This window comes from Chiloscyllium plagiosum, unplaced genomic scaffold (assembly GCF_037043375.1).
Source record: "Chiloscyllium plagiosum isolate Xiang-an unplaced genomic scaffold, Cpla_swu_hap1 HiC_scaffold_1, whole genome shotgun sequence".
In the NCBI taxonomy this organism is placed as follows: domain Eukaryota; kingdom Metazoa; phylum Chordata; class Chondrichthyes; order Orectolobiformes; family Hemiscylliidae; genus Chiloscyllium; species Chiloscyllium plagiosum.
This window is the reverse complement of record NW_028270139.1, coordinates 161,981,378-162,006,611: the sequence shown is the minus strand read 5'-3', so window position 1 is coordinate 162,006,611 and position 25,234 is coordinate 161,981,378. Positions and strand designations below refer to the sequence as shown.

General features: G+C 42.4%; 1 protein-coding gene across 2 annotated transcripts in view; it reads right to left on the bottom strand.

The window, feature by feature from the left end:
• Positions 1-25,234, bottom strand: part of LOC122549998 (exocyst complex component 6B) — a 697,687-nt gene that overhangs the window by 217,958 nt on the left and 454,495 nt on the right. For both annotated transcript variants that reach the window (XM_043690482.2, XM_087991883.1), the window contains exon 14: positions 10,266-10,371. In XM_043690482.2, the coding sequence (XP_043546417.2) occupies positions 10,266-10,371 (106 nt within the window). The remainder of the gene's footprint in view (positions 1-10,265; positions 10,372-25,234) is intronic.

Sequence of the window (25,234 nt, the reverse complement as noted above, 5' to 3'; positions counted from 1 at the left end):
AGAGGTGACTTAATTGAGATATACAAGGTAATCAGAGAGTTAGATAGTTTGGACAGTGACAGCCTTTTTCCGCAGATGGCGATGGCTAGCACAAGGGGACATAGCTTTAAATTGAGGGATGATAGATGTAGGACAGATGTCTGAGTTTCTTTACTCAGAGAGCAGTAGGGGCATGGAATGCGCTACATGGAACAGTAGTAGACTTGCCAATTTTAAGGGCATTTAAATGGTCATTGGATAGGCATATAAATGAGAATGGAATAGTGTAGGTTAGATGGGCTTCAGATTGGTTTCACAGGTCAACGCAATATTGGTGGCCAAATAGCCTGTGCTGCACTGTAATGTTCTATGTTCTAGAACATTGGATTTAAGTAAGGGAGAATTTAATGGAATGAGGCAGAGACTGTCCACAGTAAATTGGGAAGCTCTGCTCATAGATAAAACAGCCAATGAACAATGGAGGGTGTTCAAAGAAACATTTACTGCTATTCAGAAGTAGCTTTTACCCATAAAAAGAAAAAGCTTCACCTCACAAAAAAAAAGGTCCTGGATGTCATGGCCCATATCAATTTCAACCTCCCAGCCTGCCTTGATCCCTTGCAGGAGAAAGTGAGGACTGCAGATGCTGGAGTACCAGAGTTGAAAAATGTCGTGCTGGAAAAACACAGCAGGCCAGGCAGCAACCGAGGAGCAGGAGAATCGACGTTTCAGGCATAAGCCCTTCTGATCCCTTGCAATTTGCCTACCAAAATAACAGGTCCACAGATGGTCACCATTTCCCTACCCCTGCACTCATCCTTGGAATATCTGGATAATAAGGACACCTATTCATTGACTACAGCTCCACTTTCAACGCCACAATTCCACCAGACTAATCTCAAAATTCTGAGACCTGTGTTTCAGCTCTGTCCTTTGCAACTGGATCCTCAACTTTCTGATCGACAGACCGCAATCAGTGAAGATAGACAACACTCAACACTGGCGCCCTGCAACAATGCATACTCAGCCTCCTATTGTACTCCCTGTACATCCACAACTGTGTCCACCAAATTCTGCACGAATGCCATCTACAAGTTCGCTGACGACACTACCATTGTAGTTGTGGTTCTGTTCGCCAAGCTGGGAACTTGTGTTGCAGACGTTTTGTCCCCTGTCTAGGTGACATCCTCAGTGCTTGGGAGCCTCCTGTGAACCGCTTGTGTTGTTTCCTCCGGCATTTATAGTGGTTTGTCTCTGCCGCTTCCGGTTGTCAGTTCCAGCTGTCCGCTGCAGTGGCCGGTATATTGGGTCCACTACAGCAGATGACCAACGAGATTTGAGGGTTCAATTTAAAGCTCTTTAAAATGCATAGGTACAGAAAGTAGTCAAGAAGGCAAATGGACTGCTGGCTTTCATATCTAAAAGGCTGCAGTATAGCAATGCAGATGGTGCGCTGAGCTATATAAAACCGCAGTCAGACCCCACTTGGAGTAGTGTGAGTAGATGTTGGCATCACACCTTAGGAAGGATGCCTTGTCCCTGGAGAGAAGTTCAACATAGGTTTACAAGGATGATATCTGGAATTTCAGGGTTAAGTTATGAGGAGACTAGACAAATTAGTCCTTTATTCTCCAGAAATTAAAAGATTAGAGGGCGATCTACATTTGTACAGACATGTCTACAATCTAAGGAAATGGAGGAGGCTATTTAGGACTGAGATGAGGAGAAATTTCTTCAGACAGAGAGTTATTAGTCTGTGGAATTCTCAGCCACAGAAAGAGGCTGAGGCCAAAACAATGTAGATCCTTGGGCTAAAAAGGTCAATAGATGTGGGGAGAGGGGAGGAAAATGGTACTCAGTTGGATGATTAGTCTGATCACATTGAATGGTGCGACAGGCACAAAGGACCAAATGGGCTACTCCTCATCCTATTTTCCATATTTCTATTTCAATTAAGAATCTGATTTGTCCAGTAGAACCATCAGCAGGGAGCATAACAGGAGTCTTCACCACCCATATCTTGCAAGCCTCCTCAAACACTACTTTCTTTCTTCATTAACGACTAAAAATCACTCTTAAAAATTCGAACTGTAGAGCTTTGGTCAAATACTTCAGCAGTCATCAATATGCTGGGTCTCCCTGTGATGCATCTGTCATAGAGTCATACAGATGTACAGCACGGAAACAGATCCTTCAGTCCAACTCATCCATGCCAACCAGACATCCTAAATTATTCTAGTCCCACCTTGAATAAGGGATCTTGATCAGATGGGCCAATGGGCTGAGGAGTGGCAGATGGAGTTTAATTTAGATGAAGGTGAGGTGCTTCATTTTGGAAAGACAAATCAGGGCAGGACTTATACACTTAATGGTAAGGTCCTGGGGTGTGTTGCTGAACAAAGAGACTTGGCATGCACATTCATAGTTCCTTGAAAGTGGAGTTGCAGGTAGATAGGATAGTGAAGAAGGCATTTGGTATGCTCTCCTTTATAGTAGGCGGCACGGTGGCACAGTGGTTAGCACTGCTGCCTCACAGTGCCTGAGACCCGGGTTCAATTCCCGCCTCAGGCGACTGACTGTGTGGAGTTTGCACGTTCTCCCCGTGTCTGCGTGGGTTTCCTCCGGGTGCTCCGGTTTCCTCCCACAGTCCAAAGATGTGCAGGTCAGGTGAATTGGCCATGCTAAATTGCCCGTAGTGTTAGGTAACGGGTAAATGTAGGGGTATGCATGGGTTGCGCTTCGGCGGGTCGGTGTGGACTTGTTGGGCCGAAGGGCCTGTTTCCACACAGTAATGTAATCTAATCTAATCTATTGTCAGAGCATTGAGTGTAGGAATTGAGAGGTCATGTTGTGGCTGTCCAGGATATTGGTTAGGCCACTTTTGGAATATTGTGTGCAATTTTGGTCTCCCTCCTATGGGGGAAGCATGTTGTAAAACTTGAAAGGGTTCAGAAAAGATTAACAATGATATTGCTAGGGTTGGAGATCTTGAACTATAGGGAGAGGTTGAATAGGCTGTCGCTATTTTCCCTGGAGCATCGGAGGTTGAGGGGTGACCTTACAGAAGTTTATAAAATCATGGGGAGCAAGGATAGGATAAATAGACAAAGTCTTTTCCCTTGGGTGAGGGAGTCCAGAACTAGAGGGCATTGGTTTAGGGTGAGAGGGGAAAGATTTAAAAGGGACCTAAGGAGCAACCTTTTCACTCAGAGGGTGGTACTGATGGGAATGAGCTGTGGTTAGAGGAAGTGGTGGAGGCTGGTACAATTACAGCATTTAAAAAGCAGCTGGATGGGTAATGAATAAGAAGGATTTAGAGGGATATGGGCCAAGTGCTGGCAGGTGGGACTAGAATAATTTAGGATGTCTGGTTGGCATGGATGAGTTGGACTGAAGGATCTGTTTCCGTGCTGTACATCTGTATGACTCTATGACAGATGCATCACAGGGAGACCCAGCATATTGATGACTGCTGAAGTATTTGACCAAAGCTCTACAATTCGAAGTTTTAAGAGTGATTTTTAGTTGTTAATGAAGAAAGAAAGTAGTGTTTGAGGAGGCTTGCAAGATATGGGTGGTGAAGACTCCTGTTATGCTCCCTGCTGATGGTTCTATTGGACAAATCAGATCCCTAACTGAAATAGAAGATTGTATTCTGAGATAACCTTCTTTGCTGTCCACTAAACCTCTAATTTTGGTGTCATTTGCAAACTTATTAACTACATCCCCTATGTTCACATCCTCAAATGAACTGTCATTGTACTTCATTCCTCCATCATGACCTTCTCCCACCTTGTAATAATCAATCTCTGCCAGGAATCTCTCCAATGGTACGGTTTTAATAAATGGGTGAATTCACTGAAAAACAAAATCAATAGATAAGATCCTTAAATAAAATAGATCTGTAAAATAATGTAAAAGTGCTTAAAAAGCTGGTATAGTCTTACAGGTGGGTGACCGCCTCAGGTAACGTGTCAGAAAATGGTTGGCAGCTGAAGGTGGGTTTGGTGAGAGCTCAGAGGCAAGACCTGGAGTGCAGTCGTTTTGTGGTTGTGGTAGACTGGGCTAGTTGTGTCACTGGAAGACAGTGCAGAGGGTAGGGCTGAGAACAGTATGAAGATTACTGGGTTGACCTGCAGTTATCAAGGTGCGTGTCAGACAAATCAGTATTGTTCAAGGGAGCTTTTTTTCCCTTTTAAGTGCTGCATATTTAAACTTAAAGAAATGGTGCCAAAATACAAGTTCACCCAGGGCACCATTTTCCCTAAGGCTGAGACAATAAATTGCAGATTCTGTCCAAAGGTGGAAAATGATGTATGAGTATCAGTGTCAAAATTGTAACAAGAACAGACAGACACTGCAGGAAAAAGGAGGCATATTTTCATATGATGTGTATTATAATTTAGTTGGGGGCTATATGATCACTAATCCATCTGAAATGGACTCTTCAACTCAAATGTTTCAGAACCACCGTCATGCGGAGAAAAACAGACTGCCTCTGGCTTCTTTGCTCTACAACTAATGACTCCTCCAATTCTCAAAGGGTCAATAGTCTTTGGAAACTTTTTTTGCAAAGTGGTTCAAAGGCTGTTGTGGGAGAAGCAGATTCTGTGGCACCAGTATTGGGGAATGTGAGACTTGTGTTGATGGCACAGTCTCCACCTGAACCATTGTGGGGCCCATGCTCCTGCCAACCATGTAACTAGGGAAGTAGGGAGGAGTTTCAACTAAAATGCGATCCCTTACCACACTATTAAGGACACATAGTAAATCAAAGAATAATGTTAAGCCCAAAGAAAAAGCTATTGATACAGGATATGATTAAACAGATTGCAACAGGAGGGTTACAGGGTATGTACCGTAGGGTCAACAAAAAAATAAGACTAGAATTTAGGCAACAGTGATACTCATGAAAACTTTTAACCTATACATCCAACAGAAAAGTCAGATGGGCAAAAGTAGCCTAGATGAGGAGTTTACACATTGCATTCATGATACGTTTCTTTGAACAGTGCAGTCTGGATCCACCAAACCTGGTTATATTCGACCTGGTATTGTGCAATGATTGTCTCATAGTGAAGATGCCCAAAGGTATGGGTGAAGTTGATGGACTATTTGAGCAATTTCAATAACCCCATACTCACATCCACCTACGTTCTCCGCATCCACCTATCACCGTCCTACTTACTTTTCCCCCAGCCCCATGTCGCTTCCTCTATTTATTTATGAGCTCCCTTCCCCCTTCCCAGGTCCTGATGAAGGATCCTGACCCGAAAGGTTGACTTTCCTACTCCTCTGATGCTGTCTGACCTGCTGTGCCTTTCCAGCTCCACATTTTATCGAAATTAGGTTAAAGGATTGGGCAACAGAGGTGCATTGGGACATTTCAGAATGAAGAGAATAGGTGTATCCCAAAGAGCCAAAGAGTAAGAAAAGTTCTAAGAACAGACTTGCCATTCATGGTTTACTAGAAACGTTACAAAAATTAAAGATGAAGCATATAACAGTGCAAAGACGGATGGTAGATCGAAAGATCAGACAGAATGTAAAACTCAGCAAAGAATGACCAAAACTTAATAGAGCATGCCACAAGGATCAGTCCTGGGATTTCAACTTTACAAATTATATGAATGATTTACATAAAGGGATAGAAAGTATTGTTGCCAAATTTGCAACAACACAAAGATACGACAAAAGTAACTTGTGAAGAAGACACAAAGAGGTTTTGTATAAAATTTTTGATACATTAAATAAAGTGGATAATAGTATGCCAAATTGAGGATAATGTCGAAAATGTGAAACTGTCCATTTGGTAGGAAGAATAAGAAAGTGCTTTATCTAAAAAGGGATAAATTGCAGAGCTCTGAGATGCAGACAAAGCTGGGGGTCCTCACGCATGAGTGGCAAAAGGTGGTGACGTGGTGAAAGAAATCATCAACAGTACTATCAAGCAGCACCTGCTCAGTGATGCCCCAGTTTGGGTTCCACCAGGGCCACTCAGCTCCTGACCTCATTACAGCCTTGGTTCAAGTACGGACAAAAGAATTGAATTCCAGGGATGAGGTGAGAGTGACTGCCTTTGACATCAAAGCTGTAATTAACTTAGTGTGGCATCAAGGATCCTTAGCAAATCTGGAGTCAAAGCTCCCTGTAAAAACTCTATTCGATTCTATCAGGTCTTCAGTCTCTGTGTTCTGATGATGCCAACTTCGACAAGGGGCCTCTAAAATGTCCCCCTTCTTCCTCAATCAAGGATTCCTCACCACCATGATTGACAGGGCCCTCAGCTGAATCCAGGCTATCTCCTACACTTCAGTCTTCACTGCCTCTCTTTCCTCCCAGAACAATGATTGGAATCCCCCATACTCACATCAATCCCACCAGCATCCAATCCAAAGGATCATTAGCTGTCATTTCTGCCATCTCCAATGGGATGCCACAACCAGACACATCTTCCCCTCCCTTCCTTTGTCAGCCTTCTGTTGGGATCATTCTGTCCGGGACACATTGGTCCACTCTTCCTCCACCCAATTGGCATCTTCCCATGCAATCATACAAAGTGTAACACCTGCTTCTTGACTTCCTCTCTCCTCACTATCTAAGGCCCCAGACAGACCTTCCAGGTGAAGCAGCCATTTACCTGCACTTCACTCAGTCTAGTCCACTGTACTCTTTGCTCACAATGGGATCTCTTCTGCAGTGGGGAGATGAAGCACAGACTGGGGAACTGATTTGCTGAACACCTACATTCTGTCTGCAAAACTGACCCCAAGCTTCCAGTTGCCTGCCTTTTCAACACAACACTGTGTGCCCTGGCCAACATCTCTGTCTTAGATTATTACAATGCTCTAATGAACCTCAGCAGAAGTTCAATACTTTTTTTTTTGCCTGGGAACCCTCCAACCTTCTGGACTCAACATCGAGTTTAATAATTTCAGGGCCTGAGCATCTTCTTCCATGTCCTTACTCCACCAACTCCACCTGTAACTTACATGGGTTGTTACCACAAACAACTCATTGTCAACCACTAACAGCCCCAGTAGCAGCTATTGATTTTCCCAGGCTTGACCTTTACCTATTCCTTTGTCTGCTCAACTGCTTTTCTCTCTCCCAGGGTTTCATTTCCACCAATCGTTTACTCTCCCTGTTCTCTAGCATATTATGCCAACCTTTTCAGAGTTGCAATTAGTTCTGAAGAATGGTCACTGGACCTAAAATGTTAACTCTGCTTTCTCCCCAGAAATGCTGCCAGATCTGCTGAATTTTTCCATTTTGGAATCAGTTCTGATTTTAGAGTCAGTGGGACTTGGGGAAAACTCTCCACTGGTTGGAGTCATAACTAGCGCACAGGAAGATGGTTGTGGTTTGTTGGAGTCAGATAGCTCAGCTTTAGGACATCTCTGCAGAAGCTCCTAAGGTTAGTTCCCTTAGCCCAAACATCTTCAGCTGTTTCATCAATGACCTTCCCTCCATCATAAGGTCAACAGTGGGAACTGTTGACTGCATAATATTCACCACTATTTGTGATTCCTTGGACATTGAAGCAGTCCATGCCCAAATGCAGTAGGATCTGAACAATATCCAAACTGCAATGTTACAAGTAGGCTATGGCTGTTTCCAAGAGAGAATCTAACGATTGCCTACATTCAATGATATCACAATCACTAAAATTCCCCACTATTAATAGGCTCAGGGCTGCCATTGGCAACCGAAACCAAACTAGACTAGCCATATAAATACTGTGGTTACAAGGGCAGGTCAGAGTCGAGGAATCTTGCAGAGAATACCTCAGCTCCCAATTCCCCAAAGCTTGTTCACCATCCACAAGGCCTAAGTCAGAAATTAAAAATCACACAACACTAGGTTATAGCCCCACAGGTTTATTTGGAAATACTAGCTTTCAGAGCACTACTCCTTCATCAGGTAATGAGTAGGGCAGGATCATAAGACACACAATTTATCACAAAAGATCACAGTGTCATGCAATTAAAACAATATATTGAACAAACATCGATTGCTGTTAGGTCTTTCATCTTTTAGAATGGGTTGCAGGTTTTGGTTCATTACTATGTAAATTCCAGAACTTCTTTTAAGTCACATTCTTGAGATAACTTAAAGGTTTTATAAAAAAAAAAATGACATCTCAGCTCAGACAATAAATTAAAGGTATCAGGTTATAGTCTGCCTGTATCCTAACCTTGAGTCAGACTGGTCCTATTTCCAAAGCAGGATTTTATAAAATGTTATATGGATTGTGCGTGGGAAATCATGTCTCACAAACTTGACTGAGTTTTTTTGAAGAAGTAACAAAGAGGATTGATGAGGGCAGAGCACTGGACTTGATCTACATTGACTTCAGTAAGGTGTTCGACAAGGTTCCACATGGGAGACTGGTTAGCAAGGTTAGATCTCATGGAATACAGGGAGAACTAGCCATTTGGATACAGATCTGACTCAAAGGTAGAAGGTAGATCTGACTCAAAGGTGGTTGTGGAGGGCTGTTTTTCAGACTGGAGGCCTGTGACCAGTGGAGTACCACAAGGATCATGCTGGGCCCGCTACTTTTCATTATCTATATAAATGATTTGGATGTGAGCATAAGAGATATAGTTAGTAAGTTTGCAAATGACACCTAAATTGAGGTGTAGTGGACAGCAAAGAAGACTACCTCATATTACAACAGGATCTTGATCAGATGGGTCAATGGGCTGAGAAGTGGCAGATGGAGTTTAATTTAGATAAATGCAATGTGCTGCATTTTGGGAAAGCAAATCTTAGCAGGACCTATACGCTTAATGGGATGTGCTGCTGAACAAAGAGACCTTGGAGTGCAGGTTCATAGCCTCTTGAAAATGGAGTCGCAGGTAGATAGGATAGTGAAGAAGGCATTTCCTTTATTGGTCAGAGTACTGAGTACAGGAGTTGGGAGGTCATGTTGCAGCTGTACAGGACATTGGTTAGGCCACTGTTGGAGTATTGCATGCAATTCTGGTCTCCTTCCTATCGGAAAGATGTTGTGAAACTTGAAAAGGTTCAGAAAAGATTTACAAGGATGTTGCCAGGGTTGGAGGATTTGAGTTATCGAGAGAGGTTGAATAGGCTAGGGCTGTTATTCCTGGAGCGTCAGAGGCTGAGGGGTGACCTTATAGAGGTTTATAAAATCATGAGGAGCATGGATAGGATATATAGACAAGGTCTTTTCCCTGGGGTGGGGGAGTCCAGAACTAAAGGGCACAGTTTTAGGGTCAGAGGGGAAAGATATAAAAGAGACCTAAGGGGCAACTTTTTCATGCAGAGGGTGGTATGTGCATGGAATGAGCTGCCAGAGGAAGTGGTGGAGGCTGGTACAATTGCAACATTTAAAAGGCATCTGGATGGGTATATTAATAGAAAGGGTTTGGAAGGATATGGGCATCGTGCTGGCAGGTGGGTCGAGATTGGTTTGGGATATCTGGTCTGCATGGACAAGTTGGACCGAAGGATCTGTTTGCATGCTGCACATTTCTATGACTCAATGACTGACTGCCTGCATTGACTGCCTGCAGATTGTGTGCTTTTTGAGCAAAAAGTAGAATGTATCTGCAAATACAATTCTGCAAATGCAAATTCACCCCAGAGACTTATATGTGTGTGTGTGTGTCGGGCAAGAAATTATAGATCAGTAATGACCTTACTAAGTGGCAATGAATGCTTTGATGGGCCAAACAATCTAATTTTATTCCATTTCTTGAATTCTCCTTAAGACCGTCTCCTATTCAACTTCAATCTTCAACTCGACAATAAAAGGAGTTCACAAACTTGCCTTTAAGATTGAGATCATGATTAGCTGCTTTCCAGTCTCCCTTTCGCCAACTTACTTGAAGAAAATCTCAATTTATGTCATCACTTTGTTGTGGGATCATTACAAAACAAAAAGCACGCCACGGAAACTCCTATTATGCATGTTCCATCTCAAACACTTCATGGTAATAAGTTCTTCACATTGTACACACGATATTTAAAGCTGTCACTAATAAATTCAATCCAACTTGAAATTAATATCAAAGTAAAATAATGCTGTGCTCGAACTCTGAAATAAGGGGAGAAAATGCAGACAATGCAGAGAGAAACAGAGTTAATATTTCAATTAGTGGGTCATTTTTGTAGTTGGTCAACTGACCCAAAAGGTTATTACTTTTATCTCTCCAGAGATGCTTCTAAACCTGCACAACATTTACCAGATTTTCTACTTTTTCTCCACAATAAAGTAGATGGTGAAAATATTTAATGCAGTAGTAGTTGCTTACATTTTCCAGCTCTGAATCATGGAATGGAAATTGACCCATCACTCTCTTGTACTCCTCTTCATTCGTGACAGGAATAGCACTGTAGTTATCCAACTCTAAAATATATCTGATGGATGCAAAATAAATAATATTAGCAAGCACGGTTATCCAATTTCCAATGGATCAGTAGAAAACGACTCTGGGCCTAATGAATCTCCCAAGCAATCTCCCTTGGACATCTGGCAGCTGTAAGTTTCATTTAAAGTATCTAAAGGGATGTTGCCAATTAAAATCATTTCCTTTCAATGTTGCACGAATGTCAATCCTCATGGATTGCCCACTGCTCACATGGACTTTAAGGAATCCAATAGATACCCTTGTTTGTAGAACATGAACACACACTACCAGTCTGAGCATAAGAAAATGGAAGGACAGACCGTTTTAAGTGATTCTACGTGTCCTAGACATATTTCTGTTATTTGTTTTTAGTCAAGTAAAACACTGAATATTTGTCAGCCTACTTGTGTATCAAAACATGATATTTCTATTCTTGTGATTGTTGTGAAACTTTCTGTCAGCTCATTCATCAAATAAAACATTCAGTTCAAAGACATTGAATGACACAGCCCAACGACTGCAGCCATTCAAGAAGGCAGTTCACCACAACCTTCTCCAGAATGTGGGATGGGCAATAAACGAAAGCCAGCCCAATTCCCAAGGGCAAACAAAACAAACTGGAATATGAAAGCCTCATATTTATTGAATCCATCTATCTCCTTCAAGTGACAAACATTTCTTCTGTATTAAATATTGTGACAACACAATTCTGACATAGATTCTGTGGGATAGACACATCCATTCAAATCCTACCCTTTGCTTCATGTCCACCCACTAGGTCTTCACAGTGCTCTTAATTTCAAGCATCATTTTGTTCAAAAAATATAAACAGGAACAGGATGGCTCAATAGGCCCACAAACTTGACCCATCATTTATGGCCAAACTATTACCTCAACACCATTTCCTCACTTTAATACTCAGTTCCTGAAAGAAGAAAGAATACAGCCTTGAGTATACTCAACAATTGAGCATTGCCATTCCTCTTGGCTAAATTGTGGGAGAACAGAGTATGACAAGGTTCAAGTGCAATGAGGTACAAATGTAATTAGTTACATTAAATACAACAAAGAAGGCTGTACAGGCGATGCTTACAGCCATGGCAAATGGTAGGCATCAACAACCAGACTTGAAGTAAGTACCAATAGCTCTGGGAACATTGGCTCCAACTTAAGTTGGAGTTGAGCTTCAGGCACTGTGATCCATCAGCGGAGAGAAAGTTAGCTGGACACTTTGTAAATAGGAAGTCATGCCCATCAGGCTAGGTACTTCTGATTTGATCTATCATCAGGGACAGAATGGTGTAGTTACAAATCAATCAAGTATGGGATCTCAAAGACAGCAACAGAAGCCTCAGTCCTTGTGATTTTCCAACAGGTCTGAGGTTTAACATGTGGGGACAACAGTATGGAGGAGGATGAATAAACTGACAATAACCCCATGGTTCATACAACCTTTCAAGTGATGGAAGACACTTGATGGGTGGCCAATAAAATGGAATGCATTTGCAGTAGGAGACAGCATTGTCTGGAGAGAGACTTTACACCATGCATATAAAAGCACCAGTCCCAAAGAGGGTAAGGACATCTCCTTAGCACTAGGGAGAAATGTAGAGTGGGACAGGAAGATTGTTATGGTCTACATGAACGCCAAGGACATAGCAGAAGCACTTTGTTAGATTTACTTAAGGGAGTATGAGCAATTAGGAACTAAATCAAACGCAGAACTGCAAGGTCATAATCTCTGGATTACCATGTGAGTCAAGAGAAAATTGATGCAGAGTAAATAAGATTAATGAGTTGAATGTGAGGCTCAAAGTTTGGTTTTGGAGGAATGATTTTTGATTCATCGGCACTGGCAGGAGTACTAGGGAAAGAGGGAACTATACCATATGTTCTTCTTCTGAACCATACATAGACTAGTGTATTAACAAACCATCTCTACACTGACGAACTAGGGCTACGGAACTGAAACTTGGAAAACTAAAGAGAAAGGATAAGAGAAAGGGGTGTGATGTGGGCAATGATAATCAGGGTATGACTGAAAGGGACAGAACATACAAATATGTGCATCAGCAAGTAATGTAACAGTAGAGGAAAATGCTAAAAAAACTCAAAACTCTAAGACTTTTAATGTGAACACATGCATCATTCATAATAGGATAGATAAATTCACAGCACAAACAGGAACAAATTACAATGTTATGCTCACCATTACAAAGATATACAAATTTATGAAATAGGAGCAGAAGTATGCCAATCAGCCAATCAAGCTTGCTTCACTACTCAATAAGACCATGTCTAATCTGTGAATTCTACATTCCCATCTACCCCCAAATGATTTCCTCTGCCAAACAAGAACCGATCTACTTCCACCTCAAATATTCAATGACTTCATCTCCACTGCCTTCTGAGGCAGAGTGTTCCAAACTCTACAACTCTTAGAGAAAAAAGCCTTCTTATCTCTGTCCTAAAAGGGCGACTCTTAATTTTAAAAATCGTACACCCTCCTCCTTCCTAATCTGGGCTCATCCACAAACATCCTTTCCATGTCCACCTTATCAAAACTGTTCAGGAAATTATACACTTCAATCAAGTCACCCCTCACTCTTCCAAACTCCAGTGGGAAGGAGTCCCAGTCTCAGCCTTTTGGCGCTCCCTTGATGTTCTGAGCTGAGTGGCTTGGGGGTCCAAAAAGCTTTGAAAACATTTAGAGTGTTCAAAGCAGGCTGGATACTTGAATACTCCAGCTCAGAGACAATCTAGATCCCTCTGTACCCCAGAATTCTACAGCTCTTCATCAAGTAAGTGATACTCTGCTTTATTACCCTTCCTGCCAAACTGAACAACTTTGCTTTCACCACATTATATCCCATCTGATATATTTCTGCCATTCATCAATATTGATCTGCACCTCAATATATCCTCGTCAAAACATACTTTTTCAACCTATCTTTGAGTCATATACTAATTTAATTAAATGCCTTCACTCCCCCTCAGCCAAGCCATTGACACAAATTGTAAAAAATTGAAGCTGTGTCTTTGCCCCGTGAGGGGCCTATGTGGTTCAAATGGTGGTAAAACTATCACGGCTGAGTCCTATATATCAAAGCATATTTGTCGTTTCAGAAGGACAGGAAGAAAGGAAAAGGAGGTGGGTGGCTTTGTTAAAGAAAGATGGTGCAGTCGTGAGAAATTATCATGATTCGAAAGCAAAGAATGAGTTTGGATGGAGATTACTGCACAAATCAAACAGAAACATTGAATCTTCATGTCATATGTACATCTTTGTGTACAAGATGATTAGGGGGTTAGATAGGGTCGACAGTATGAACCTTTTCCCGCGTATTGAGTCGGGTATTACAAGGGGGCATAGCTTTAAATTAAGGGGGGGTAGATATAGGACTGATGTTAGGGGTAGGTTCTTCACTCAGCGAGTCGTTAGTTCATGGAATGCCCTGCCAGTAACAGTGGTGGACTCTCCCTCTTTATGGGCATTTAAGAGGGCATTGGATAGGTATATGGAGGATAGTGGGTTAGTGTAGTTTAGGTGGGCTTGGATCGGCGCAACATCGAGGGCCCAAGGGCCTGTACTGCGCTGTATTCTTCTATGTTCTATGTTCTATGTTCTAATCATAAGTGGTCTGGAACCTGCATTCATAGAATATATTTGGGACATTTTTGACAAGGGTATCTTTTGGATCCAAGTACTGGAACAGGGTATTATGTCTTTGTCAATGTGTAAGAGAAAGGATTGGTTAATGACCTTATAATAAATGCTCCTTGAGGTAATAATGGTCATAATATGATGCAGTAAGAAACACATGTCTGAAACTAACATCACAATTAAAATTATGAAGGTGGAACTAAAGTGGAATGGGAAAGCAAGATAAAAGGTAAGATTGTAGAAAATGCAATGGCATACATTTAAGGTGATAGTTTATAACTCAATAATATTCTAGTGACAGACAAACAGAATGAGGAAAAGAGAGACAGAGAGAGAGTGCGAGAAAAAGAGAGAGAAAGACACAATGAGAAAGATGTGCTCCAGCCAAGAAAGTTAAAGATGGTATCAAATTGAAAATAAAGATCATGCAAAGATTAGTGATAGGCCAGAAAATATTAGAAACCAGCAAAGGATAACCAAAACAAAAGGTAGGGTAGGAGATAAAACACAAGAAACAACAACAAATAGTAAAATCTACTACAAGTATACAAGTATATTGGCGGAGAAAGTGAGGTCTGCAGATGCTGGAGATCAAAGTTGAAACTTTATTGCTGGAACAGCACAGCAGGTCAGGCAGCATCCAGGGAACAGGAGATTCGACGTTTCGGGCACAGGCCCTTCTTCAGGAATCATTCCTGAAGAAGGGCCTGTGCCCGAAACGTCGAATCTCCTGTTCCCTGGATGCTGCCTGACCTGCTGTGCTGTTCCAGCAATAAAGTTTCAACAAGTATATTGGCCCCTTACAGAGTAAGACAAGAAAATTGATAACAGAAAACAAGAACTTTGAACAAGAATTTTGTATCTGTCTTCATAATAGACAACATTGAAGGCATCTCAATACTGGCTAAAACTAGAGGAAAACAGGAGTGAGGAAGTAAAAACATGATCACCAGGGCAAAGGTGCTAGGAAAACTAAAAGGATCATGGGCTGACAGTCTATTGGACCATATAACCTTTATCATAGTTGTGACCTCTACTAGTGATATAGGATGAAGGGACAGACTGCATTGCAGTCAAATTTTGATGGAGAGAACAAAGCAGGCGACTGTCTGTGTGGAGTTTGCACGTTCTCCCCGTGTCTGCGTGGGTTTCCTCCGGGTGCTCCGGTTTCCTCCCACAGTCCAAAAATGTGCAGGTTAGGTGAATTGGCCATGCTAAATTGCCCGAAGTGTTAGGCAAAGGGGTAAATGTAGAGGAATGGGTGGGTAGTGCTTCGGCGGGCTGGTGTGCACTTGTTGGGCCGAAGGGCCTGTTTCCACACAGTAAGTAATCTAATCTAAAAAAAAGCAAATTAAGCTGTAAAGAACATTCAAAGAATCTGCAAACCCCTCTGTTAATTTAAACCCGACACACAGAGAAGTTCAGCTCGCACCATAATCTGTTAGATTTCGCGAGGTAAAGAACTATCCCAGATTTCACTATTTAAAGTAAAAAATTAACAATTTTATTCTTTAAGTCCAACAGAGAACATTAAAACCATAACCATGTACAACTCCTTTCTCTTAAACCTACATTTTACCACCCACTCTACAATAATGGCCCGATAAACTCCCTCTTAAATTTAGCGCAAATCAATTTCAAACCCAGTTGGCATCTTCGGATGTCAAACATTTGCTGTAGATTTCTCAAAGGCAGCTTTGGTCTTCTACTGCACAAGTTTCTTATGGACAAGCACTTTTCGGAGAGCTACTCTGCTGGCAGTCCTTACTGGTAGGTGCTTGTTGCTGGTCTCCACCTAACTGCTCAAAATGTCCGATTTTATACCCCAAATTATTGGATCATTTCATTGGTTTGATGTCATCCCAAACAGTAAAATTCAATTAGATTGGATTTTGGTCTTTGGGGTATAATTTAAACTGATTGGCTGAATTTGAATTTGTTCTTGTACCACGGCAACACAGCACCAGCTATTTGTGTGAACCAAATGTTACATTTTTAAATTCTTCAGCACACTCTGTGCTTTTAGTCCTTGCCAGCTTCCTCTCTCTCTTAAAGGTACAGGACACACCTACACCTTCATAACAATAGGTTAAATGATGAGGTAAACAGTTGGCAAATGATGTCTAATCTTCTTGTTTGTAGATCTTCTTCACCTGTCTTTTGTTCCTTTACTTGTCTCTTTAGCTCCTTTTTTTGCCTTGAGTCATGATCCCTTTTGTCCTGCTTTCCAGCTTACTGTAGACATTCACTGTTTCCTTGATTCCGCCCAATACTCCATCATTCTTTTTGTCCTTCTTTAACACTTTCACAAGTTCTATTGAATGTTCACAGACAAGAAATGTTAACTGTTTCTCTTCATAGATGCTAGTTGATCTACTGAGTAATTCCAGCAATTCCCATCTTCTTTTTCTACTTGAACAGTACTTCACTGTTCACTGAGGAGAAAGTGAGGTCTGCAGATGCTGGAGATCAGAGCTGAAAATGTGTTGCTGGAAAAGCGCAGCAGGTCAGGCAGCATCCAGGGAACAGGAGAATCAACGTTTCGGGCCTGAGCCCTTCTTCAGGAAGAAGGGCTTATGCCCGAAACGTCGATTCTCCTGTTCCCTGGATGCTGCCTGACCTGCTGCGCTTTTCCAGCAACACATTTTCAGCTCTTCACTGTTCACTGTTTAGCGTTTTTGGCTAAGTGGAGGATGTGACAGATGCTGAAAGAAAACAAGTCTCTGTCTTTATGGTCAGCTTTGTGGCCAGAGTTCCATAGGTGGCTGAACTGTACACCAAGAATTCAACACAAAAATATTAAAGGGGTGAATGAAAATAGACTCAATACTTACAGAACATTAAGAACAATGACAAATTTTACTTTCTCTTTCAAATATCGAAGCAACAAAAATATATATTCTGAAGCACACTTCACCACAAACTTGTTCTGTGATAAACAGACCAGATCTTATCACAGCTGAAAATGTGTTGCTGGAAAAGCGCAGCAGGTCAGGCAGCATCCAGGGAATAAGAGAATCAACGTTTCGGGCATAAGCCCTTCTTCAGGAATCTTATCACAGTCTTCTGATTAACCCATTCACTACTGGCAGCAGAATCAATCAAACCTTCAACACAAGAACAGTGGCCCACCAAATTATTGGTTTAAACATTCCTTAGGAGGAACTGACCTGCCTATTCTGTGCTGAATAACTCTGTTTTGCAATTTTGTCAAATAACGTTATGAAACAATAATTCTCAACATGCTGAGGGTTGTTGATATTCATTGCTTACTTCTAATTTGCTCTCATAACTAGGTGTTTTACAGTACCATTTCAGGGGTAGTTAAGAGTCAAACTGTTTGTGTAGGATTGTAAGTTGTATGGGCTCAGAACGGGCAAGGACCACAGGTCTCTTTCCTTAAAAGATATTTGTGAATCATGACAACTGGTTCACAATCACTCTTCCTAAAACTAGTTTTTCATTGCCAAACGTGTGCGATTTTTAAAAGCAAACTCAAATTCTCAGACTGAAATGGCAAATCCTTATTTGCTGGATTCCTTACCTGGCAGTGCCACCCTGGTGGTTTAAGAAGTTTAATTCAGGAAATAAGAAGCTGCTATCAGTGTAGATGAAGCTATCAGATTGTCACAGTGCCAGAATACACAGAACTAATGCAGAGAATATAGGATTGCCTGAAGACTACAGAGAACATTTTTCTTTTTAAATAAAGATATAATTGAAAGGTATAATGCAGCACAGTAACAAAGTTGAAAAGGATGGGTGAAAATATTAGACTTTCTGACCACGAGGAAGACGTAGAAAGCAACCAGTTGGAAAGAGATGAATGACAGTGTGAAGGAGGCGGATTAAGATCAGAAGAAATACAATTAATAATGCAGGGTGCTGGAGAAAGGATGTACAGAGTGATAGCAAGATGGATCTGTTTGCCAGAAGGCTTGTATTAAATAAAGATTTACTTTATTAACGCCATGAGCATTTTTGCTTCAAGTTCCCTTCCAAATGCCCCAAACCTTCCTCTTGAAGACCCTTTAGACTTTCTACCTGTTACTCAAAATCCATGCTCCCTGGCTATGGTCCTTTCAACCAAAGGGAATAGAGCCTTCATCCCATTCAATACAGATGCTTCACACTTCTATGCATTTCAATTGGGCTTCTCTTCAGTTTCCATCAGCCTATCCAATCTTTCCTCAGAACTAAAATTTTCAAATCCAACTAACATGTCTGTAAATCTTCTCTCTATCCTCTCTAATCCAATCACATCTTTACGACAACCAGACCTGCAGGCAATGTTCTCATTGTGACCAAGTCATTGTTTTATACAGTTTCAGCAATACCTTCCATTTATTATATTCAATGCCCCAGTAATAAAGACCAAATCTCTTATCCAACTTCTTGATCATTTTATCTACCAGTCAGGATCCTGAGGACTTACACTCCACAACCCATTATTTCTCTACACTCCTCATTAGGAACATACCATCCACTGTATGTTCCTTTGCCTCGTTAGTTTTCCCAAAATTCATTACATCTTTCACTTAGAGTCATAGAGTGAAAGAGGTCTGCAGCATGGAAACAGACCCTTCAGTCCAATTCGTCCATGCTGACCAGATATCCCAACCTAATCTAGTCCCACTTGCCAGCAACCGACCCATATCCCTCCAAACCTTTTCTATTCATATCCCATCCAGACGCCTTTTAAATGTTGCAAATGTATAAGTCTCCACCACTTCCTATGGCAGTTCATTCCATACACGTACCACCCTCTGCATGAAAAAGTTGCCCCGTAGCTATCTTTTATATCTTTCTCCTCCCACCCTAAACCTATGCCCTCTAGCTCGGACTCCCCCACCCCAGGGAAAAGACTTTCTGTATTTATCGTATCCATGCCCCTCATGATTTTACAAACCTCAGTAAGGTAATCTCTCAGCCTCCAAAGCTGCAAGGAAAACAGCCACAGCCTATTCAACCTCTCCCTATAATTCAAATCATCCAACCCTTGCAACAGCCTTGTAAATCTTTTCTGAACCCTTTCAAGTTTCACAACATTCTTCCGATAGGAAGGACACCAGAATTGCATGCAATATTCCAAAAGTGGCCTATCCAACGTCCTGTACAGCCACAACATGACCTTCAAACTCCTACACTCAATACTCTGACCAACAAAGGAAAACATACCAAACACCTTCTTCACTATCCTATTTAACTGCGACTCTACTTTCAAGGAGCTATGAATCTGCACTCCAAGGTCTCTGTTCAGTAACACTCCCTAGGACCTTACCATTAAGTGTTATAAGTCCTGCTAAGATTTACTTTCCCAAAATGCAACACCTCGGATTTACCTAAATTAAACTCTACCTAATACTCCTCATCCGATTGGCCCATCTGACCAAGATCCTGTTGTAATCTGAGGTAACCTTCTTCGTTTCCACTACACCTCCAATTTTGGTCCTATGTTCACATCCAAATCATTTGTATAAATGACAAAAATTAGCGGATCCAGCATTAATCCTTGTGGCACTCTACTGGTCATAGGCCTCCAATCTGAAAAACAGTCCTCCACCACTATCCTCTGTCTTCCTTCTCCAGATTGAACTCCATTTGGCACTGTTTCACCCACCTGACTTGTCCATTGATATCTTCCCACTGTTTTCTTTTTTATTATCCCCAAACATCCATAATTTGCATTATCTGCAAAGTACTTCAACAGAGTACAGTCAAATCCAAACCACTGATATATTTCAGGAAAAGCAAGAAATTTAGGACTGAGTCCTGGAGAACCTCATTGTAAACAACTCTGCAGTCACAAAAACACCTATCAATCATTACATTTTGTTGCCTGCCACACAGCTTACATTGGATTAAACTTGCCACTTCATCTTGGATCTCACAGGCTTTAATTTTCATGGCACTCTGCCAAGAGGGGCTTTATCTAAAGTCTTCTCAAATTCCATATAACCTATAACAAATGCACTACCCTCATCAAATCTCCTTGTTAACTCCTCAAACTTCAATTGTATTAGTCAGATATGACTTTCCCTTAAAAAATCCATGTTGACTATTTTGATTAACTTGTGTCTTCCAAGATTAAGATTCACCTGCCCCTCACAATTTTGACCAATAATTTTCAACCCAATGAGTTTTGACTGACTGGCCTGTAACTACTCAGTCTATTCCATTTTTGACAATGCTGTTTAAAATATCCTTCAAGACTGACTTCCAGTACTCCAGAACCACATCAAGACAGAGAAAATTGTAAAATGATGATCAGAGTCTCCACTGTTACTTCTCTTGCTTTCCTTTCCATACATTTTGTCTGTGCTTAGGGATTTAGAGATTTCACTGAGACATTTCCCCACTGACAGACCAGCCTCAGTGAGATACAAATGTTGTGCTCAAGAGGAAGGAGCCTGGCAACTCCAGGAGCAAATTTCAAGTGGCTATGGAGGTGGCCACGTGCCTAGGAAAGTTGTACAGATGCCCTGTCTCAGTTCTCAGGGTTTTGGTCTCAATTGCTTTAGAAGCCGCTACGCCCTCTAGTTCTTAATCCTCACACCCCATTATCGGCTCGAGCCACTACCCCATGTCAGTTCTACACCAACTCATGTCCCCATTTATATCCCATACCATCTCCATGCTAATTTATGTCTCCAGACCCACACCCCTACCATTCCAACTCATGTCCACCACCAATGTCTCCTCTGTAACTCCTGATGTTCCTATACCATTTTCACAACCACGCAGTATCCCCATGGACACACCTCGACAGTAATGTAGAGATAAAATAATAAATTTCTAATGGTCTAATAAATCTCTACCATTCAAAACATTCACATCAAGTGGTTAATTTGTTACAATTAAACACGCTTTTTATAGCTATTTTTCTGGTTTTGGTTGTTGGAGGTCAGTAATCTCTGCAGGAGTTCCTCAGGGTAGTGTCCTAGGTCTAACTAGCTTCAGCTGCTTCATCAATGACCTATCCTTTATAATAAGGTTAGAAAAAAGGATGTTCATGATAATTGCACAATGTTCAGCACCATTTATGATGCCTCAGAAACTGAATCTGATCGAAACAATATACAGGCTTGGGCTGACAAGTGGCAAATAACATTCGTGCTACACAAATGCCAGGCAATGACCATCTCCAGTGAGAGACAAACGAACCACGGCCCACTGACATTCAATGATGCGACCATCACGGGATCTCCCACTGTTGACCTCCTGGGGGGTTAGGGTTGATCAGACACTCAACTGCACTCGCCACATAAACACAGTAGTTACAAAACCAGAGGCCAGGAATGCTATGGTGAGAAACTCACCTCCTGACTTCTCAAAGCCTGTCCACCATCTACAAGACACAAGTCAGGAGTGTGATGGAATACTCTCCACTAGCCTGAATGGGTACAGCTCCAACAACATTCAAGAAGCTTAACACCAACCAGGACAAAGCAGTCCACTTGATTGGCACCACATCCATAAGCATCCATTCCCTCCAACAATCAGTAGCAGCAATGTGTATCATATATTCTTTCAAGGCCACCTTCCAAACCCGCGACCATTTCCAGCTAGAAGCACAAGGGCAGCAGATACACGGGCACGCCACTTGCAAGTACCCCTCCAAGCCTCTCATCAATGCTGACTCGGAAATATATCTCCATTTCTGTTTTTCAGCGACAGTAGCAACTCGAAGGGTGGGAGCTTGGACCAGGGGCCTGCCGGGAGCGGTGAGTCACTGATTTGAACCTTTAAAAACTTACCTCGAGAGCGGGAGTCATCCATTTCTGTTTTTCAGCAGCAGCAGCAACTCAAAGAGGGGGAGCTTAGACCAGGGGCCTGCCGGGAGCAGTAAGTCACTGATTTGAGCTTTTATATTTGAAATCAGAGAGCAGAGGTTTCTGGGAAAGGAGGAACTTCTTATTTTTATTTCCATCCAGCTATATAAGTCAGTGTTTTCTCAACCTGAGACCCTACCTTTGTACGGCCTCCCACCCAACCACCTCCTCTAACCTTATGTGCAGGTCAGGTGAATTGGTCATGCTAAATTACCCGTAGTGTTAGGTAAGGGGTAAATGTAGGGGTATGGGTGGGTTGCGCTTCGGCGGGGCGGTGTGGACTTGTTGGGCCGAAGGGCCTGTTTCCACATTGTAAGTAATCTAATCTAAAGACCAGGGTCATAACAGGTAAGTGTCTCTTCGTTTTTAACCTTGTGATAAGGGGACTAGCAGGGATGGCAGAGCAGGGAGAGCAATGTTCCTCCTGCATGATGTTTGAGGTGAGAGACGCTATTAGTGTCCCATCCAAGTACATCTGCAGGAAGTACACCCAACTCTCGCTCCTCCAAGACCGTGTTAGGGAATGGGAGCGGGAGCTGGATGAACTTCGGATCGTTCGGGAGGTAGAGGCTGTCATAGATAAGAGCTACAGGGAAGTAGTTATTCTTAGGCACAAAGAAAGCTGGGTGACTGTTCGAAGGGGGAAATAGCAGTCAGTGGAGGCCGTTCCCCTGAAAAACATGTATACCGTTTTGGATACTGTTGAGATGGACGACTTACCAGGGGCAAGCAGTGGGGCCCAGGTCTCTGGCACAGAGCCTGTCACTGTTGCACAGATGGGAAGAAGGGAAAGGAGGAGAGTGTTAGTCATTGGGGACTCAATAGTTAGAGGGTCAGATAGAAGGTTTGTTGGGAACGTACGGGACTCATGGTTGGTGTGTTGCCTCCCAGGTGCCAGGGTCCGTGATGTTTCGCATCGTATCTTTGGGGTCCGGAAGGGAGACGGTAACCAGCCTCAAGTCGTGATCCATGTAGATACCAATGACATAGGTAGAAAGAGGGATAGGGATGTAAGACAGGATTTCAGGGAGCTAGGGTGGAAGCTGAGAGCGAGAACAGAGTTGTTATCACTGGTTTGTTACCTGTGCCACATGATAGCGAGGCAAGGAATAGGGAGAGATATCAGCTGAACATGTGGCTGCAGGGATGGTGCAGGAGGGAGGGTTTCAGGTACTTGGATAATTGGGGCTCATTCTGGGGAAGGTGGGACTTGTACAAACATGACAGTCTTCACTTGAACCAGAGGGGTACTAATATCCTGGGTGGGAAATTTGCTGGTGCTATTTGGGTGGGTTTAAACTAGCTCAGCAGGGGATGGGAACCTGAGGAGTTGCAGTGCACAGGAGGATGAGAGTAGAGAGGACAGGGACAGGATTTCAGGGTCACAGGAATGTGTTGGCAGACAGCAAACTGGTTCGAAGTGCGTCTACTTCAAAGCCAGAAGTATCCGAAATAAAGTAGGTGAGCTTGCAGCATAGATAGGTACCTGGGACTTCGATGTCATGGCCATTTCGGAGACATGGATAGAGCAGGGTGAGGAATGGATGTTGCAGGTTACAGGGTTTAGATCTTCCATTAAGAACAGGCAAGGCGGTAAAAGAGGGGTAAGGTGTGACCTTGTTAATCAAGTATAGTACAACAGTGGCTGAAAGAACTTTTGACAAGGACTCGTCTATTGAGGTAGATTAGATTAGATTACATTAGATTACATTACAGTGTGGAAACAGGCCCTTCGGCCCAACAAGTCCACACCGACCCGCCGAAGAGCAACCCACCCATACCCCTACATTTACCCCTTACCTAACACTACGGGCAATTTATCATGGCCAATTCACCTGACCTGCACATCTTTGGACTGTGGGAGGAAACCGGAGCACCCGGAGGAAACCCACGCAGACACGGGGAGAACGTGCAAACTCCACACAGTCAGTCGCTTGAGGCGGGAATTGAACCCGGGTCTCCAGCGCTGTGAGGCAGCAGTGCTAACCACTGTGCCACCGTGCCGCCCACAGGTAGTGTGGGCTGAGGTTAGAAACAGGAGAGGAGAGGTCACATTGCTTGGAGTTTTTTTATAGGCCTCCACAGAATTCCAGGGAGGTGGAAGAGACAATTGGCAAAATTATTCTGGGTAGGAGTGAAAGGAATCTGGTGGTCATTAACTTCCCCAACATTGACTTGAAATGCTATAACTGTAGTACGTCAGATGGATCCATTTTTGTCCAATGTGTACAGGAGGGTTTCCTGACACAGTATGTCTAAGGGCCGACAAGAGGGGAGGCCACACTGGATCTGGTACTTGGTAATGAACCAGGCCAGGTGTTTGATTTAGTTGTAGGTGAGCACTTTGGGAAGAGTGATCATAATTCAGTTACGTTTAGTTTAGCGATGGAAAGGGATAGGTACATACCACAGATCAAGAGTTATTGATGGGGCAAGGACAATTATAATGCGATTAGGCAAGAATTAGGATGCATAGAATGGGGTAGCAAAATGCAGGGGATGCAGATAATGGAAATGTGGAGCTGGTTTAAGGAACAGATATTGCTTGTCCTTGATAGGTATGTCCTTATCAGGCAGGGAGGAAGTGATAAGGTAAGGGAACTGTGGTTTAATACAGAAATTGCATCTCTTGTTTAGCAGAAGAAGAGGCTTATGTGTTGATTAGACAAGATGGTTCAGATGAGGCGATGGAGAGTTACAGATCAGCTAGGAAGAATTTAAAGAGAGAGTTAACAAGGGCAAAGAGAGGACACAAACAATCTTTAGCAAATAGAATAAAGAAGAACCCTAAAGCTTTCTATAGGTATGTGAGGAATAAAAGGATGACTAGGGTAGGAATAGAGCCAGTCAAAGACAGAAGTGGGAAGTTGAGTGTGGACCCTGTGGAGATCAGAGAGGTGCTAAACGAACATTTCTCATCGGTTTTCATTCAGGAAAAGGAGAATATTGTAGAGGAGAAGAATGAGGTACGAGATATTAGACTAGAAAGGATCGAGGTTAGTTATGAAGAGGTGCTATCAATTTTAGAAGGAGCGAAAGCAGACAAGTCCCTTGGGCCGAATGGGATTTATCCGAGGATTCTCTCGGAAGCTAGGGAGGACATAGCAGAGCCTTTGGCTTTGATATTTGAGTCGTCATTGTCTACAGGTTTAGTACCAGAGGACTCAAGGATTGCAAATGTTGTGCCCTTGTTCAAGAAGGGCAGCAGAGATGACCCAAGTAATTATAGACCAGTGAGCCTTACTTTTGTTGTAGGAAAGGTTTTGGAAAGAATTATAAGAGATAAGATTTATAATCATCTAGCAAGCAACAATTTGATTTCCGATAGTCAACATGGTTTCGTCAAGGGCAGGTCGTGTCTCACAAACCTCATTGAG